Source organism: Grus americana, chromosome 25 (genome assembly GCF_028858705.1).
Source record: "Grus americana isolate bGruAme1 chromosome 25, bGruAme1.mat, whole genome shotgun sequence".
Classification (NCBI taxonomy): domain Eukaryota; kingdom Metazoa; phylum Chordata; class Aves; order Gruiformes; family Gruidae; genus Grus; species Grus americana.
Genome location: NC_072876.1, coordinates 3,978,780 through 3,996,577, shown reverse-complemented (window position 1 = coordinate 3,996,577; position 17,798 = coordinate 3,978,780). Strand labels below are relative to the sequence as shown.

At 50.4% G+C, this 17,798-nt stretch overlaps 2 protein-coding genes across 2 annotated transcripts; both read right to left on the bottom strand.

Annotated features, from left to right (window-relative positions):
• Positions 1-6,924: 6,924 nt before the first annotated feature.
• Positions 6,925-10,428, bottom strand: GUCA1A (guanylate cyclase activator 1A). The gene is made up of 4 exons (XM_054803964.1): positions 10,231-10,428; positions 8,137-8,286; positions 7,482-7,572; positions 6,925-7,085 (listed from the first exon to the last, which is right to left on the bottom strand). Exons 1-4 carry the CDS (start codon positions 10,426-10,428, stop codon positions 6,925-6,927), a joined length of 600 nt encoding a protein of 199 aa, XP_054659939.1.
• A 2,144-nt stretch (positions 10,429-12,572) lies between these two features.
• GUCA1ANB (GUCA1A neighbor) lies at positions 12,573-16,502 on the bottom strand. Its single transcript, XM_054803467.1, has 3 exons — positions 16,493-16,502; positions 15,792-15,922; positions 12,573-12,941 (listed from the first exon to the last, which is right to left on the bottom strand). Exons 1-3 carry the CDS (start codon positions 16,500-16,502, stop codon positions 12,573-12,575), a joined length of 510 nt encoding a protein of 169 aa, XP_054659442.1.
• Positions 16,503-17,798: the final 1,296 nt, after the last annotated feature.

Sequence of the window (17,798 nt, the reverse complement as noted above, 5' to 3'; positions counted from 1 at the left end):
GGCTCTTTTACTCCAGAGTGGTAGTACCTTTCCTTTTTAATACAATCTCAGCATCCAGATGAAAACTTCAGTGGTTTAAGAAGCCATATCTCAATCTAAAACCCACAGGCTGCATACTACTGGTACCCAGAGACTATTTTTGGCCCATGAATAAGTCTTTCTGTGTACACAATACCATGTTTGCCAGCTCTGGTTTTTCGTTACACCCCAAGGAACAAACTTTTCGTGGCTTCCTGCAGCAGATCCTGGGCAGGGTTTTAGTCTGACAGGCGGGATCGGGAAGTGAGGAATCCTGACACAGTGGTACTGTCTCCAGTGCAGACTAGTGTTTGCATCATTCATGCCTGCAGAGATACAAATGCATCAAACAAAAAATGACAACAAAAGAGATGCTCTGGCAGGCTTTATACATTCAGGATGTCTGTATGCGTATTTAGTAGACTATGCCACTGCTAATGTGAAATTGTTGAACACCAACATTATCACTGTCAGGAAAGAGAATTGGATTATAAGCGATAGCCAAGACAGTGCATAGAGTTGAGGAAAACATAATGTGTGGGCTGGAGAGGTGGAGCAGTAACTCTTTGCGTCTCCCTCCTGTGGGCTGGAGTCTGCTCCTTCTACCTGTTCGGAGACGTGGGTTCCTGTGGGGCTGGAAAAATGCCGTTTCCAAACACTGAGCAGCAGCAGGAGTTGTACCTCTTCTCGACAGCCACGTTTAGAGGACAGATTTGCACAAGTGTGATTCTGCTCCTTTTGAGCCCTTTTTTTCTTATGGAAACATCACTCCAGAACAGCTTTTCCTGCCCTGTGAGGACTAGCTGAGCTCAAGGAGCTCCAGGACTTTCACTGCACTGGGAGAAGTTTTGTGTGGAAGGAGAGAGGAAGGAAGAGCGGAGTCTTGCCCGGCAGTGTCTCTACAATGAGGATTAGTGCTGCTTTATTGGCAGGACCACAGAATGGAACAAGTGACAGAAAATCTGAGATACTGAAGTAGTACAGTGGTTTTACACTGGACTTAATTTAGCCACAGATTATAGATATAAAACTTGCACAGGTTGTAGGCTGAGCTCTGCTATTCTAACCCATATTCCTACATATGTATATACATATGTGGAAAGAGAATTTGGGTTGAACCTATATTTTGGTTGACTTTTGGATTTATTGGTTTATCTGCAAGAAAATTTTCCCCAGGAAAATAACATGAGTTTGGGTTTTATTTTAAATTTCCCCTGGGATCAGTGGGCCAAGTCACATCCATGGAAAGATTTGCAATCCCTTTTTTGTGGCCTTTAATTATGACTGTAGTATCTCTTGATAGTTGATTAGTTTGTTGGTGTGCAGTCTTGTCAATTTAACCAGTGTTTAAATTCAGGAAGGTGAGGAAGTATTCAGGATAAAACAATCAGTGCTAGAGTTCAAATCCATATACATTTCCACTTCTAAATAGCCCTTCTAAGAGTTCTCTGTAAATACTAGCTTGTGGCAGGCTTACTTATCAGAGCAGATTAGACTTCTAGTTTATGCTGCTATATAAGGCAGCTGATTAAAGCTCATTCAAGTCAAACCTTATCAGCCAAACATCTGAAAGAAAAAAATCTTACTTCTGACTTGAGCACCTGGAAGAAAAGATTCACTTTACTGATTTTTCCAACTTGTGGACAAATGTTTTCATGATAGCATACAAATCTAATTCCTTAAATTTCAGCATCTCAACCAACAAAGCAGACTTTACTTTTTCTTCTTGCACAATTGAAGTGGGTGTTTAGTTACTATAGTTACATACTGCAGGTTTACTTAAATGCTTTAAATTTTCTTATTCTGTTCACGTGGTCAGGTCAGGCACTGAAGGAGCTGTTTGGTGTCCCCTGCTGGGGTGGGAGGGGGCATCCCAACACTGAGCACTGGTACAGATATTGGCAGAAATTTTGTAACACATGAATTTAATAAAGAATTATTTATTAAAATTCTCTCTGGTTTGTAGTGTTTATTTTTCACTTAGAATGAAGGTGAAGGCCTGTGTAAGGACCTGAGTATGACCAAAATTGTAGTCTTTAAGACTGGCATAATGAATTTCAGGGAGGTGTTATGTGTAACACCTAACCTAGGTAAGACAAATATTAAGACAGAGATAGGGATGCTATTGCAGGTGCAGAGTAGGAAAGGAGTATCTGCTGTTTAACTTCTATGTAATCACAGTGGAAAGCATGTGTGTGATAAAAAAAATATTCTGAATGGAATGTGAAATAGTTGCTTACAATAAAGTGAGCTGACAGTGCTGTGATGAGATGACCCTGTTTTGGCCATGCCAGGACTGAAACAGGAGCCTTGAAGAATTTAGGGCTCCAAGCAAAGTGTTGGACTCAGCAGCAGGATGCAGGGTGCCTCCACCTCCTCTGGCCAGGGCAGACCTGCGGTGGCAGGTAACGCTTGTACTAGTGCTGGCATAGCCCAGTGGAAAATTGTTCCTCTTATCAATTGGGTAATCCTTTGTCAAGAAAGTGCAAGGTGCTTTAGTCTTAGTCCTATTTTTAAAATCCATAGGTATCAACACTTTGATCTCCTCCCAAACTCAGTTCAATGTTCAGATCAAGCTGTTCATGTCAGATGTTTTGCATAATCCATTTTTCCAGACTTACAGCCCAGCTAGAATTGGATTTGACTGATCGGATTTCTTTTAAGTCTAAATGGGGAAACAGGATGGCTTGGAAAAGGCAAATGCCATGTGATTTTTCTGAGCTTCTACCATCTGCTCTGATGTTTGATGCCTCTGAAGTTGGGTAGGATTGAAGGTGAAATAGTCAGGTTAGAAAGCTGAAGGTGAGGCTGTTGCCGAAGGTGGCTGATGGGGAGAGGCACCAGGGAACAGGAGCTGAGGAGGCATGGTATCTTAAAATACTCTGGAAGGTGCATTCCCAGGGAAAGCACTGAGCAGTAGAAATAATGAGGCTGAGAAAGGAAGAGGATAATTACATCTAACTATGCTTAGCCATGCTCTTTATTTGTCTATGCACCCGATGTTCTGAGAGGGGAGGTTCACCCATGGGCAGCCAGGGTTTGGTGGCTGCCCAGAGGAAAGGTTTGTGTCCAGGTTGTTCCCAGAGCACCCATGTGCAGTTTCCCCTTGAAAATGTTCTGTTGAAATACAGAGTGGCCAGGCCGGGACTTACCCAGCCCCGTGCTATTGCTACAGGGACTTCTTTGTGCTTTCACCGTGTGCCATCGTTTTCTCACAGCACCCGTGCTCAGCTCTGGCACTATGGGAGAATATTCATTTTTTTTCTTTCCTCCTCTTTAAAGGAAAGCGTGCCTCAGAAGTTTAGAAAGTATCTCACACAGATTACCCTTAAAGACCTTCTATTTAAGGTAACTAATGGTGTTCTGGGATCTGATGTATGATAAGGGAACACGGAGCTGTGCCGTAGGGCAGTCGCATCCCCTGGGGATAAGGGACCTTTAGAAGCACCTGGCTGAGAACCTGTTCTGTTTCATTTTTCTAACTTTTACTCTTCACACCCCAACGCGCGGGGATGCAAAAAGAGGCATTTTTGCCATTTGCCATCCTCCGTTCCTGAGCTCCTCATCATCATCCCCTCTTCTGGGGGACTTCGGTGTCTGAGCGCTCGGCGGGTTCCCGAGCGCTGGGCTTCCCCCCGCGGGGACCCGCCGCTGCCCGCCCGGTGCTGGCAGGCAGAGGGCACTGCGGGGACGGGGACGGGACAGGGACGGGACGGGGCACCCCGGCTCCCCGCGGCCGGCGGCACAAGCAGGCGGAGGGGCGGGTGGCTTCGGAGCGGGATGGCAGAGCCCCCGGCTGGGCTCCCCGGCTGTGGAGGGCGTTGGAAAGGATGAAGCGCTGCTCGGCATCCTCCCTCCAAAGCCGGGCTGGGAAAGGCCCTGAGCAGCACTGCTTCCAGGTGAGCCCTGCTCATGGCAGCACATGGGTGCAGCGCCCACCTAAGATCCCTCCCGACCTCAAACGGTCCATGGAGCTACCATTTCTGCTTCCCCGAAGAGGCAGATGTGCATTACAGCTCTTACGGTGTTTTGGCACCCAAACCCCGCTGAGATGAATGGCATGGTGCCGCCAAAAGTCACTCGCTGGGTGGTTTTAGTGTAGCTGCAACATTTCTTAACGAACCTGACTCCAGGGTCTTGTCCCAGGTCACCGCAAAGGGGAGGCAGAGCCGGGATCTGACCTCAAACCTCCCGCACCGCCATGCAGCCTCCCAGGTCCATCGCCCCTGTGATGGCAGCTCCCCAAAACAACCTCCCCCACGATCGCCGGAGAGGCTGCGCTGCCTCTCGTACACCAGTGATATTGTCACAACAGTGAGCAGTGCGTCTGTGGCTGGCACCTGAACAGCTGCCACTATTTTGAAATAAATTAATTATGCATGAGTTAGGGCAAAGAGAGTCACAATATTAGTTTTTAATTATTTTTCATTTGCTTTCTTAGAGGCTGAAAAAACATCCTTTGGAGAGAAACGCTGAGGTTTGAAAGGTGCCTTCGGCTGGCCAGCAATTCTGAGACAGCCCTTTTAGAATAACTTTGTCTTTATAAATAGAATTTGGGCTTGTCAGGGCTGCTTCTTGCGGCTCCTTGGGCATGCAGAGGAGAGAGGCTGAAGGAGCCCAGGCAGGACTGAATCTGTTTCTGTGCAGGGAGCGTGCACAGAAAGCCCACGCTGAACTCGGCTCCCTCCTTGTTGCTGTTGTAAAGACAAAAGTGCAGCAAGTGTTGTGCCCGTCATTTGTGGGGAAGTTAATTCTGCTGCAAGGACGAGTGTTACACACTGAGTAAACAGCTCAGCCCAGCTCGAAGATGGTTGCAGCCTGCTCTCTCTTGCACTGGTGTAAGTGGGGTAGCTGGACAAGCCGGCCCATCAAAGGGTTCCTCTCCGTGGCCTTTGGTTTGCGTGCCTGTCCGTAGCACCAGAGCATGAACCACGCTGTCGGGGGGCAGCCAGGAGCTGTGGCAGCTGCCGGGGGGCTGCGGACGTGCATCCAGCGCTCACTGTCTGTCTGGGTGGAAAACAGAGGCAGGAGGGAGCTGTGGGGCTGCCAGAAGGCAGCAGGGAGGAAAGCAGGAGGTGCCTAGAAACGCAGGTGGGTAAAGCAGAGCTCTAGAAGAAAGCATTGTAGGACTACCCAGGGGGTGAGGTTTTATTAATTATGCAGACAAGGTTCAGAAGAGCAGGCAGCGCTCCCGGGATGCAAGAACCTGGGAGCAACCCCTTTTCTACGCTGATTCTGAAGAAAACAGACCTCTCCCTGTGCTCGTGCTGTTCTTGCAAAAGAACTGTTTTAACGAAGCCAAAACAAAGGTTTCTGCGCTTGCATGAGACAGTTAATCCCTCCCGCTGGAAAGAATGATTGATTGAAAGAGAGAAAAAGCAGAACCTGAAATAATCTTGTAAAATATCTTTATTAGTTCACTATAAGATTGGAAGTACAAAAGCTTCCAAGTAAAACACTGTCAAATGACAAAGATGCAGAGGAAAAATGGTTAGAAAGTTGCTTATGAATTGCAAGCATCCAGTGCTAAATAACAAGTCTTTCAGCTAGGCAAGAAATCCTTCCTGGTGTCCTGTATTGCCACACCACGCCTGAAACTCAGATGAGGAAACTCCTCACAAGGAGCAGCCAAGGTGCAGCCCCGGCTCGGCACGGGGACAGCAGGCGGTGCGGGGCCGAGGCTGCTGCTCTCGCAGCCTCCCTCGTGCATGTGCTGAGTCCTGCTCGTGGCACTGGTAATTAGCACTGCCAGACGAGGTTGCTGTGCCCAGGATGCTATAATAAGCAGTGACTCTTGGGTTTTTTATTCCACAGGGGACGGTACTTGAGCCCACTGCCTGCTCAGGAATACTCAGGTACTTGCGGATGCTCGTGGTGCAGACACGGCATCTAGCCCGTCTCTAGGAGCACACCCCTCCGAACTGCATGCAGATAATTTGCTGCCACTGTAGTTAAAACCACATGATGCTCGAGGGTGCCACGCAGTGTAACTTGCAGGAGAGTTTAAGTTTGTTGTACAGGTAATAAGACAGGTAGGAATATTCCTACAAACATTCAAAACTTTTCCCTCTCAGGTTACTGCCATTGCAGCCCTTCCAGATATTTCAAGGAGAAACATGCCCTTAAAGTTTAGATAGTTGTTAAAAAAAGGCACCATTCTAGGTTTTTAATGCTTTTAAACAAAGAAAAGCCACTGCATTTACCACTCCACCACTCTCCTTTTTCTAGCTCATAGATGTTTTTATCTTACATTACCACTAATGATTGCTAATAATAACAAATAAAAGAACAAGTGACCAAAACCGCTGATCTCGTGCTCTGGAAAAATATATGGAAAGAGAAGGTCCAGGTCTGCTTTCCAGGTTTCGTACATGTGTCCTTGGGGGACCCCTCTCACCAGGGCCAAGTGCCGTGCAGCCCTGGGCTTCACCCCCCCAGAGCCTGCAGACGCTGGCATTGGCCACGGCCTCGGGGTGAATTTTGAGGCGCTCTCGGTGCATTATCTAACTGCACCGCATGGTGCTGCTCCCCCTTCCCGGGGAGACGAGCCTCTGCCCCCTCTCTGCTCAGCTGCAATATCCAGAGGCACCCGCACAGCGCAGGGCCCCGTGGTCCCATCGGCAGTCCCGGGGGTGGCTGTGTGCTCGCTGCACCCCCTCTTCACAGCAGCTTTTCCTCTCGCGGCTGCGGTGGGCAGGGCCAGGGCAGTGCCCGGTGAGCTCCGGGCTCCCCCGAACCGTCTGCCAGGGGAGCGGCACCTTCAGAGCAAATCCTGGTCCCCGCACTAGCGGGATAGTCTATGCTTGTCACACTGGCACTGGGACAGCTCGCCAGCTCCCACAACCCCATTTGTTTTAATAATGCAGGGAGGGAAGAGTAGCGATGAGGGGAACGCGTCCCAGGAGCCTACTGGTCAGCCTCCGCCGCCTGCTCTGGCTCGTGCGGGTTCTTCCCGTCGTTCTGGATCAGCTGGACGATGTGCGTCAGGTCCAGGCTGCGGGTGAGGATCTCGAGAAGCACTTCATCCTTTTGCACGCCCTCCATGAACTCTTCCAGGGAGAGCTCACCTGCGAGAGCACATTCAGAAAAGGTCTGTTAAACCCTGCAGCCTTTCTCCTCCCGCCGCCAGCATCCTCGGAGCAGCCCCTGGGTGCAGCCCGGACTGTAAAAGCGGGCCCTTCCCGAGGTCCCGGCTCTGCGTATCAAACACCCCACACCCCATCACGGCTAAACCCCGTGCAGATCCCCACCCTGCCAGAATGATAAGGGACAGTTTGCAGAGTCCCCTCGGGCTGGCTGCAGCCCGCAGAGGGGACGGGGAGCTAAACCTTCACTCTCTGCCAGCTCTCCCGAGGTCCTGGTGTTTTGGGACACCCAACACCTGGAATTGCTCTGGCAGAGCAAACGGCTGGTAAGGGGGAAAGTAGGAGCGGTATTTGGCACTGCATAAGGAAGTTCCTCACCATCTCCGTTTATATCAATTTTGTCAAACACCATGTTTGTGAATTCCTCGGCCGTCATCGTTTCATTGCACCGGTTGATGGCTCGAATAGCCTGGAGGGGAAGAAGGACACGGAGGACAATTACTGAGCGTTGCGCAGATTTGCGTATCCATCAGTACGAGCGGCTAGGTGACTGGACATGAGAGGCCAAAGTTTTTTTCAGGCAGTTATGTTCTGAAAGGACTAAGTGCTTTCTGAAAAACTGGAGATTTAAATCACTTAAAAAGGCAATCAATGCATTAAAAGATTAAGTGGGCATACTGGGATAAGCCAGGAGCCGTTCACCTCTGAAAATCCTTAGATTAAATTCAAGTGCTTATCTGAGCCCGGGTTTCGGTGGACGTGGTTAAACAACCCACAATGAGAAGACAAGGGGCTGCTGCGTGTCGGAGCGTGCAGGTGCCGTGGGGAGTGTGGGGTGTTGGAGACAGGTCCAGCCGGGGAGGCCAGCCCGGTGGCAGGACTGGCAGAGGACAAGCAGCAGGTTTGGCCAGTGCCTACTAATTTACCAGGGAGTTGTCTTTTGGGTTGGAATATTCCTCTTACAGCCTCTCTGTCTACCTGCATTTAATAACCATGGTCTGTGAAAGAAACGGAAAAAGCTGAGCCCGCTCACTTTGATGATGTTCAGCAATTCTCCCCGGTCAATGCAGCCGTTCCCGTCCACATCGTAGAGCTTGAAATACCATCGCAGCTTCTGATCCACCTTCCCTTTCAGGACCAGACTCAGAGCTGCCACATACTCCATAAAATCTATGTAGCCATCCTAAAAGCAGAAGGATAGCAGCTAGATGAGATTAAAAGCAGAGAGGCAGGCAGTGATTTTGCTGGTCACTTTTGGAAGTCCCCACCGAAGACTTCAGTGTGTGGCCACCACCTCGAGGGCAGGGTGTCGGGGAGGCACCGGGTGCGGGTCCCCTGCACGCCCACCCGTTAAAGCCAATGCACCATATGGTGCGGGCTCCTCGTTGGTCTATGCAGAGTCGTTAGGTGTTGATAACGAACGAACTCGGTGCGTGTACCTGGCTTGGGGACTAATGATGTCTCAAAAGCTAGCCTGTGCTAAAGGAATCTCTTTATGCAAAGCAGTGGTAATTCGGAGGTCAAAGAGGAACGGGTTCATGCAGATGAACCCCGAAGGATTATCTAACATTATCCTGTCTGCGCACACCTACAGCTCCTCTGCTGCAAGGAGGCCTCGCGTGCAAACCTCCAGGAGAGGAACGAACTCAGGAATTACCCAGCACGTTGCTGACGTGTCCGGCTGGGAAGGCGCTGCTCAGTCCCTGTGCCATTTCTGTATCTGCTTCACATTTGGTCACGTCAAAAGCACAAACAGTTTTATCCTTGACTTTTCTCCTTGCTGTTTGCCTGCCACCAGCTCACACCACGGCATTAGAGACGTCCAGCTGGGCCCGCAGACGGCTCTCCAGCCGGGGTTATGGTACCGATGCAAAGCTGTGCTGGGGTGAGCTCATGTGCCACCAACCTGCTTCCAGACACTGCCCCGTGACGTTCACAGCTCCTAGGAAACTCACTAAATCCCTCGTGCCCACCACAGAGCATTTCCACGGCACGGAGCATTGAGATACAAAGCACTTTGAAGGAAAACGGTACGGACCATAAACCACGGAAAGCCTTTGGGAGGGAATAAGCCGGCGTTTTGTCAATGAGCAAAGCCACCACGGGGCCGGTTCAAGAAGAGATCATCTGCTTTATCCCACTGCTGCAGGAGCCAGATTAGGTATAAATAGCTGCTGAGCCCTATTCCCAGCAGGATTTCCTGTGCATCAATTCCCTGTTCAGGCATGCATTCAAACACGGGGCAGTAAGCAAGGTAAAGGCCGAGGCACAAACAAAAGCACCTAAAGGATTTAGGCTAAATTGTATTATTTCCGTGGGATTAAGCCCACTAAGCCCTTTGGGTTGCCATAAAATATATTCCTCATCTCACATGAGGTGCAATTTCAAATCATTTGCAAGTCAAGGAGGGTGTTATTTCCTCTGACAGACACAGCATCCATCTGCTTCTCTGGCGCTGCTCCTGAGCTGGGAAGACAGCATTCCCGGCCGCGCGCCCGTGCTCCCGGACTGCCCCACACCGGCCTCCGGAGCAGCAACACCCGAGGTGCAAAGCCTCTCCGCAGGGAACAAAGGGCCTGAGCTCCTCATCGTATGGGGCTGAGCACACGTAATAAAATAAATGGAACTGTAATCTATTTATAATTTAAAACAATAGAAAAACAAACCCGATCTGCTCTGGAACTGTTCTGCAACCGTAACTCATGCCATGGCTCGGGAACTCGCTGTTTCTGCATGAATGCAGCACTTGTTCTGACGCTGCTCCCTTGTTCCTCACTGTCACAACATCTGATATTCAAGGATTAAAGGGCACTTCATTTTAAAGGGATCACAGACTAGCAGATTAAACCCTACTAATTTAATAATTTAAAATTGAAAGGGAAATACCAATTCTGGGAGAAGTCAAAGTCTATTTTCTCCCAGAACAGTCACCAGGTGAGGAGGTTTTGCTGACATTTTCACCTTACAAAACTGATTTTATGATTTATGAGGCCACAGAGAATCAGACCGTCCATACTTAGATACACATCTGCATTCGCATACATCCAAACACACCACGCGCGATCGCACGCAGCGAGCGGAGCGCAGCCGATCCCTGTGCGGGCTGAGCGGCAAGGACAATATTTACCTTATTAAAGTCAAACGTCTCAAACATTTGCTCAACGTATTTGTTCGCTGACGGACTCAGGTTTTTCAAGCCAAAAAACTGTTTGAACTCATACAGGGTGAGCTGGCCAGAAGGACACTCCGTCATGAACTTCTTATACCACTGGTGGCACTCGGTAGTGCTCAGCTCCTCCACGGCTTTCCCGTCCATGTTCCCCATCTCCACACCAAGCGCTGGTTGCTTTTGCAGCCAAAAATGGATGTTTCCTGAAATTTGAGGGCTTTCTTTTAAATTCTGCTTCTCGCCTTTAAAGTCCAAATGTCCCCAGCACTGCAGGGATCAAGATATCGGGGAAAAACAGATCGCCTTGTGCGTGGGCTGTCCCGATTCGGCGTTGGTGGTGATGGATGCAGAAGACACGTCTCCCCAGGAAAATTCAAAAGCACAAAACCCTCTTTGGACAAAAGGGTGACATTTAAGTACCCAGCAAATCCCTCCGTGGCCAATGAGGCTCAGGGGGGTGATGGGCTCCTGCCAGGCATTAAGAGTTCAGGGTTAAAATAGAAAGGAGGTAAAATGGGAGAGTCTTGCAGATTACAGGCCCAGCAGGAGATTATGAGGGTGGAATTTTCTCCATGATGGTGTAATCTCCTAATCCACTTCCTTTATGATTTTGCGTGAGGTCACATGAGCAAAACTTTTGCACCAAAATCAGAGTAAGAAGAAAGAGAGAAAACCACTGGGAAGTCCCTGCGCTGTTATTGTCTTTTTGGTCTCCCTTAGTCTTATTCTGGCTGGAAGATTTCCAGCGGGGCTGTCAATTTGAGCCTGAAATTCAGGGTGAGGGAAGTACCATTTCAGCTCCTGTAAGAGATGGTATATGAGGGTAAATTTGGCGTGCTGAGACAAACATAGAAACATAATTGCTTTGAATGGTAAAGCTTTAAGTGCTTTAAATGCAGACAGCAGATGCTATGATGATCTTCTCCAGGGGAAGCTCCCTCTCCACCCGGCTGCTGGGTCCCCGTGTTCAGACTCTCCGGTCCTGCCAGCCGAGCGTTTCTTCCACAGAATCGCCCCGCACGCAGCACGTCCCGGGAGCGTGTCCTGGCCGCGGCGCTACCAGAACTCGGCTGACACCAGTGGAGTTGAATACGGCTTCAATTTTCATTTATGATGAATTACCGTGAAAAATTCTCCATGTAAATATGACCAAAACCAATGTTGGTTTTACTCTGACGCACAGCATTCAGAGAAGGACTGGGAGATAAAAAAAGTATATCCTCAGAAAGTAGCATGGCCCAGATCCTCCTCTAGTAATGAAATCGGTGACTACTGGATCTCTACCCACAGAGAGTCTGTCCTGTAATACTTACTTTTTTATATCTGACAACTTCAAGATAAAGAGCCCAACTTTTATGTGTTGCAGAGCTTGATACCGCTTCTGCACTGAATTAGGAACAACTCTGCTAAAGCAGGGGGCATTACACAAGCATAAAACAGTTAGGAAAAGGGAATTAGGTTGAGGAACGCTAATTGGTTGTGGTAATCCTGCACTCGCCAGCAGCAGCAGGCCCAGGTCCCCGCTGTGCACAGCACCTGCGAACAAGCTGAGCCTTCGGTGGGTGCCCTGGGCTCTGACCCACCCGCCAAAGGGGACGCGGCTGCGATAGCCCGTCCTGAAGCATAGAGAGGGGCTGCAATATTGAGGCATTCATTAATAGCAGAAAGGTTGCGTGCTGAAGGTGGATGCAGGCTCACTGTTTCAAGAAATATTTGCTAACGGTGCATCCGGCTCCCCAGAATGGGCAATGGAAAAGCTGAACTGTTTCATGCTGCCTGCTGGAGATGAGCTGCAGGGACGTGTCAGCTGGATTCCAGCTCCAGTTACTACCTCATTTCTGAGTGCCACAAATGAAACTGCTTTTCCATTCACTAAGAACAATACTTTGCCCGTGTCTGGGAAAACCTAGTGAAAGAAGGTGTCCTTTCAAAGAAGGAGCAGAATTTAGGCTCAGCTGAGGAAGCCGGTTGAACCTTCCTGGGTTTTGCAGCTTGTGCTAAGGCCAGGCTTGTGCAGATGAGCCTTGCTGGGCAGCCATTCCTGCAGCGCCGTGCGCTGCTGACACCCAGTGCCTCTGTGTAAGCAGTTGGCAATAAATGACAGGACAAGTCAGACCGGGTTTTTAGAGCAAAATCCACACCGCATGTTTTTCTGGGGAGCAGTGCCACAGCCTCACCACCCATTCCTCAGCTCACGTGTTCACCGCCGGTCCTACTCAGACACTCTATGGGAAGCTGAAGTCACACCGGTCACCAGTTTCATTGCTTGGGCTTTATTTTTCAGGCTTTGTTGCTCTCGACTAGGGCTTTTTGTCCACGATGGGTCTCCATTTCACAATGTTTGCACTCGGGACATCATTCACCTTCCTGGTGTGATCGGTGTCGCGGAGGTAGCGGTACCCGCAGGTTGGCCTCTGGGCAGTGTAGAAGGGGCTGTACGAGTTGGAGCAACTTGGTTTGTAGAAGAGAAACTTGAAGGAGTCGGGCTGACGCCCCCCAAAATGGGCAACAAAAGGAACAAAGTGAGTGGCCAACGGCTGGCGACTTGCTGGAGACTTCTGGCTTGTTGGGACAGGCAGTGTGCAAGGGACCTCCTGCACCGCTTTGGTCTTCTCCATCCCCTTTGCTCTCTTGTGGTCTTTGCCAGGGGCTGCTGGTGTTTTAGTCACCTGTGGAGCAGAAGAGCCAGACAAATGCATTGCAATTGCCCCCACACTTTGCCATCCTCCTCCGTGCTTAAGGCCCCAGTGCAGGAGTTGTGTACTGGCGACCAAAAAAGTAGCAAGTTAAACAAACCGGGAGAGCTTGGGGAGTGCCAGCCTGCACTGCTCACTGCAAGGGCAGTCACTGTACAGTATAAATGCTGAGAAGCTGGGTATTTAGATTTCTCTAGCTAAAAATCTAAGGTGATGTTACTTAAAGAGAAAGTGAGTTTAAAATCAAATGATGTACTGGAAATGTGGAAGCGATGGTGAAAGTAAAATGAAGTATACTGAGGGAACGCACACAACAAGACTTGAAGGACTTGATGTTCTCTTGACTTGCATTTCAGCTGGTTATTTGTACAAGTGCAAAGCGAATAGAAAGTGCTACCCAGTTGCTGATATTCCTGCTGTCAGCCTGATCTGGGTCATCCTTTCATCACTTTTAGGGGATACTACATTTTCCTTCTGTGTTTGGCAGAGTGGAGCCTTGATCCCGGATGAGAATCTCAATTATAATAGCTATACCTACTCCTCGTAAAGCCTCCACCAAATCGCAGCTATGGCAAACCAGCCATGAAAATGGTTCAACCCAGTCTGACCCACAAGATGCAATGGGGCATATCGGTGATGATGGAAACATAACATAACCCTTTGCAAAGCTCTTCCTTGTCATCAGTTTGGTCACATTTCTGAAGTCTTGGAGCAAAGTCAGTGCCATCACCCGTACACACTGCACGGGGGACCAAGGGCCGCAGAAACAGCCCGTTTTGCCTGTGCATTTGCATGACCCCTTTGCAGAGGAGGTGGTGTGGATGTGTCCCCAAGACACACATAGGGCTGACTTGTCACCCATGGCTGCTCCAGGGCTGTGCTTGACTGGGAAAGTATTCCTGCTGCTGTTATTTAACCATGACTCAGTTATCTTATTTTCATTGATGACACCTCTGTGCTAATGGAAACTGGCTCTTCCCCCAGCAATTATCCGATTTACTCCTGGGCGTCCTAAATAAACGCTTTGCTGTCTGGCTTTATTTTTAACCTTGTAAAGAGGTTTCCTAGTTTCCGTGACGCCTTGGCTTACTTGGTGCTCTATTTCTGTACTCTGTAGCTGGCTCTGAACACCGGCTCCTAAACCTATTAAGAGGGGGATACCCGCAAATTGTTTAGAAATCTCCCTAAAGCCTTTGAGGGAAAAGACCAGATCCTCACAGGTTCACGACTTCTTTTAGTCACTCATTTCCCCAGTACAGCCACCTGCCAGATGCTTGAAGAGCCCCGTTGCTGGAGCTCAGAATAAGTGTTACTTCAGCAGTCGCTCACGAGGAAACATCAGTCCATTTTTTCCACAGGGGATAAAACAATGGAATTTCGACTCCTGAAGAGCAGGATTTGTACCACAACAGTCATTTGAGTGCGGTTTGTGAATCCCTGCTCTGAACACACTTAGATTTGTTCAGGAATTATTATATTCACATACATGCTCATGGCCCTTCTCGCTTTGGAAGATAAGAGACAAGTATGCACACGACTGCGCTGCTGCAACTGCATCCACCCAGCGGGGAGGCATTAATGTTATTAAAGCAATGCACTTGGGGTGTGGAGGGGAGGCTGTAGTTACTTTGAAAACCCAACTGCTAAGTCATGTAGATGCTTTCGAGATGTGCAAGCCTTGCACGCGCTCGGCGATAGAGGGCTGACAGTCATTTCCAGTGACGGGCAGGGTACCGTGCCAGGGAGCGCTGAGCTTTGGGCTTTGCTTTTGCGATGGGGTTTGTCTGCCCTGGGGGTTCCTGCTCATCCTCTGGGATATCTAAAGCTTGGCAGAAACACCCCTCGTGCCCAGGTGAGTCCACCTGCTTACGTGACCACTGTCTTTGAGGGGAAGCACCAGCTCGGTGTCCACAGCGCTATTTATGGCACTGCCAGAGCTCTGGGCCTGAATTAGGAGTCCCACATAATCCTATTGCATCCAGTCATACGTTTAGAGATCCCTAATGCCTCCCAAATTGTGTCTTGTCTCTCAAAGAAAGGTGGGGTCACACAGAGAAGGCTGACTGCAGTATCAAGCAAGCACAAAGGGTTCAGACATCCACCCCAGATGAAGGGTTCCCCCAGGGGGCTGCCCGAGCCCTGCCTGGCTGCCGGCGCTGCCCGTCCTGCCCCTGCACCGTTGCCACCCCCTCGCGCTGCAGCGGGGAGCCCCCACCCCTGCTGCTCCTCGCTTGTCTCCCCGCGGAGCCCTCCCAGGACTGTCACGTGCCGTTCGCTCTGAGCCCTTGGCGACCACAGGGGCGAAGCTGGTGCAGCCGGGCGGGTTTGTGCATCAGGGGAGGGACGATGCATCACACTGACACCACCGGGACCCTTTTGTCCCGGCCACCCTCAGGGCAGGGTCTTCCAGCCCCCTGCCCGCAGGAAGGGGACACGGCGAGCAGGAGTCCCTCCTGCCCAACCACGAGCCCAGGGCTCCCACCTGCAAGGCTGTCTTCGCGGCGGGGACCCCAGCATGCGGGGCCGGCTGCGGCGGAGGCTGGAGGCAGTGCCGCCGGGGTGGGCAGTGCCAGCCGTCAGGGACGTCAGGGCCACTCGGGGCCATTGTGACAACCGGGAGGTCACCGGGTGGTGGCTGTCACAGGGGCGCCCAGGCTGAACAGGGCTCCTCAGGCAGAGGGCATGGAGGAGCACAGGGGCTCAGCCACGGAAATTAGGAGGGTGCCGTTTCTCCTGGGCAGATGGGACAGGGGAAGAGTCACACCCCGACGGGAACCCCCACTGCTGCACTCCGAGCTGCTCTGCTGGCCCTGCCACCCCCACCGAAATGTGGTCTTGGCAGCGCGGACCCGCTCTCCCCTGTAGACTCGAGCTGTTTCTCTTTTCACGGGTGCAGTTTGCTGTTCTGCAGCCACACGCGAGGGTTTCTCCTCCCGTCCTCCCCTGCGAAACACCTGCGAGTGCGGCCGGGAAAGATCTGCATCTGCAGGGTGCAGCTCATCACGCTGATGCAAAGGCAGATTGTTCTGGGGTGTTTACCCGTATTAGGATCAAAGGCAGCCTCACACCGCGGTGTGTTACATCAGAGCAGTGCTCACATGGCTATTTCTATGCCATAAAATCTGCTGGCGATCTTCCAAGTGCTTTCCCCGTGCTTTGTGCCTGGCCCGACCCACCTGTCCCTTCAGCTGTGTGGCCTCTATCGCTCAGGAGATCACGGCGAGCGGCAGTCGTCCTCCCTTAAAAACATAGCCATGCCACCAAACGGGGCATCTTTTCTGCGTCTTTTGAGTTTGTGCTTTGCAGAAGTCAGCCTGCCTAGCGCCACACCTAGCACGCTCTTCTTGCTAGTCCTGAGCTTTCTCTGGTCTTCTGCGGGGAGGTCCGTGCTTTACTGGGAGGTGGACGGTAAAGAACGAATATTTTTCATCTGGAACGAATATACGGGAGTGTGCACACGAGCTCTTGCAGACTTGTTTGGCAGCTTGTGTTCGCTGGGTTAATAAACTCACCTCAAAACACACATCCCTTCATGTTGTGAGGCATATGTTTTCCTATGCTCACCACCCAGGGTGAGGCAAAACCATCATCGGTGGGGTGGCATGGGTACAGCTCACCGCCCCGGAGCTCACGGGTGCTGCTCTGGAGTCCCCCCTGCCCCCGGGGCAGAGGAACACCTCGGGAGCCACTGTCAGGGAGCTGAATCACACTGTCCCGTTCCCGCAGGGCATCGCTGCAGCCCTGTGGCACCTTTGAAGTCTCTTTGGTGTAATGACATTTTGTGGGATGCCTTTGTGCAGGAGCCCAGACTTTCTCATTGCACAGGATTTTATTGGCTTCTCAGAATAGTTCCTCTTCTCCTTCCCCTTTCCCTTGACTTTGTCTCTCTGTTTATCCTGTACAATTTGTCCAGTCAGAGACCAAGTATCAGCGAGCATGTATGCCTTGCCTATCTTGCAAAGATATTGTGTCCTTTGCTCATGACATACAAACTTTGTATTTTCCCTTCAGCAGGTGAAATAAAACTGCTCTTTCAAATAGTGAGTGGGTCCTTCATTTCATCTGGTTTCTGCTTTCGAGAGGTGCCAGTGAATTTTCTTTAAATGTCTGGGGCTCAGCCAGACGGGTTTCTGTGAAGAGCTGGCTGCAGCACCACTCTCAGGAGGAATGTTGTTTCCCAGTTTCCGTCCTGTTATTGCTCTTATCTGCAGGCAGGACTATCCCTTTTCCTGCAATCTCGGCTAAAACACGACTGGAGGTCCCTGCGGTGTATTCCCTGTGCGGCAAGCTCAGGGCGTGCGGGAGTCACACTCGTGCAGATGTTTGCAGGATTTGCAGGATTGTTTCCCTGTCTCACACCATCAGCAGTTAAAAGATAACTGTCAGAACGGGTGCGAGTCCCACTAATTGCAGGCCTCGTGCACGGCACAGAGCCATCCCTTCGGCATCACCCGCTGCTCCTAGAGCGGATCTCGGGAGCGGCGGTGGGAGCGGGCACAGGAAAAGGCGTCTGACCAGCTGGATGGAGCTGCACATCTGCAGACCAGGCTAAAGTCTCTGAAAACTGTCTTAAATAATTACAACCCCTATACTACAGCCACAGTGTTGAATCCACGTGGTACAACATTTTAACTCTCCTTTTGTTTCCCCGTTTGCCATTCATGTTAATTCTATTTAACTGCTGCCTGACAATTTATGCCACGATTAGATTTTCCTTTTGAAAGATCGTAACAGCACCCATTTTTCATTGTTCACGGGTGATTTAATGTTTTGCCCTAATTTGTACTTTGTGGCAAGAAGAGGTTGTGAAAAGCGTAATTTCGAACTAAT

What these genes read in the sequence shown, in the direction of transcription:
- GUCA1A (XM_054803964.1), bottom strand. Translation starts at nt 10,428, where the DNA reads ATGGGGAACATGGACGGGAAAGCCGTGGAGGAGCTGAGCACTACCGAG. An exon ending in AATTGCTGAACATCATCAAA is followed by an intron (nt 7,573 to 8,136) that starts GTGAGCGGGCTC and finishes CTTCCCCTCCAG; the next exon opens with GCTATTCGAGCCATCAACCG. An exon ending in AATTGATATAAACGGAGATG is followed by an intron (nt 7,086 to 7,481) that starts GTGAGGAACTTC and finishes GTGCTCTCGCAG; the next exon opens with GTGAGCTCTCCCTGGAAGAG.
- GUCA1ANB (XM_054803467.1), bottom strand. An exon ending in GCTGCCAAGACCACATTTCG is followed by an intron (nt 12,942 to 15,791) that starts GTGGGGGTGGCA and finishes TCTGCTCCACAG; the next exon opens with GTGACTAAAACACCAGCAGC.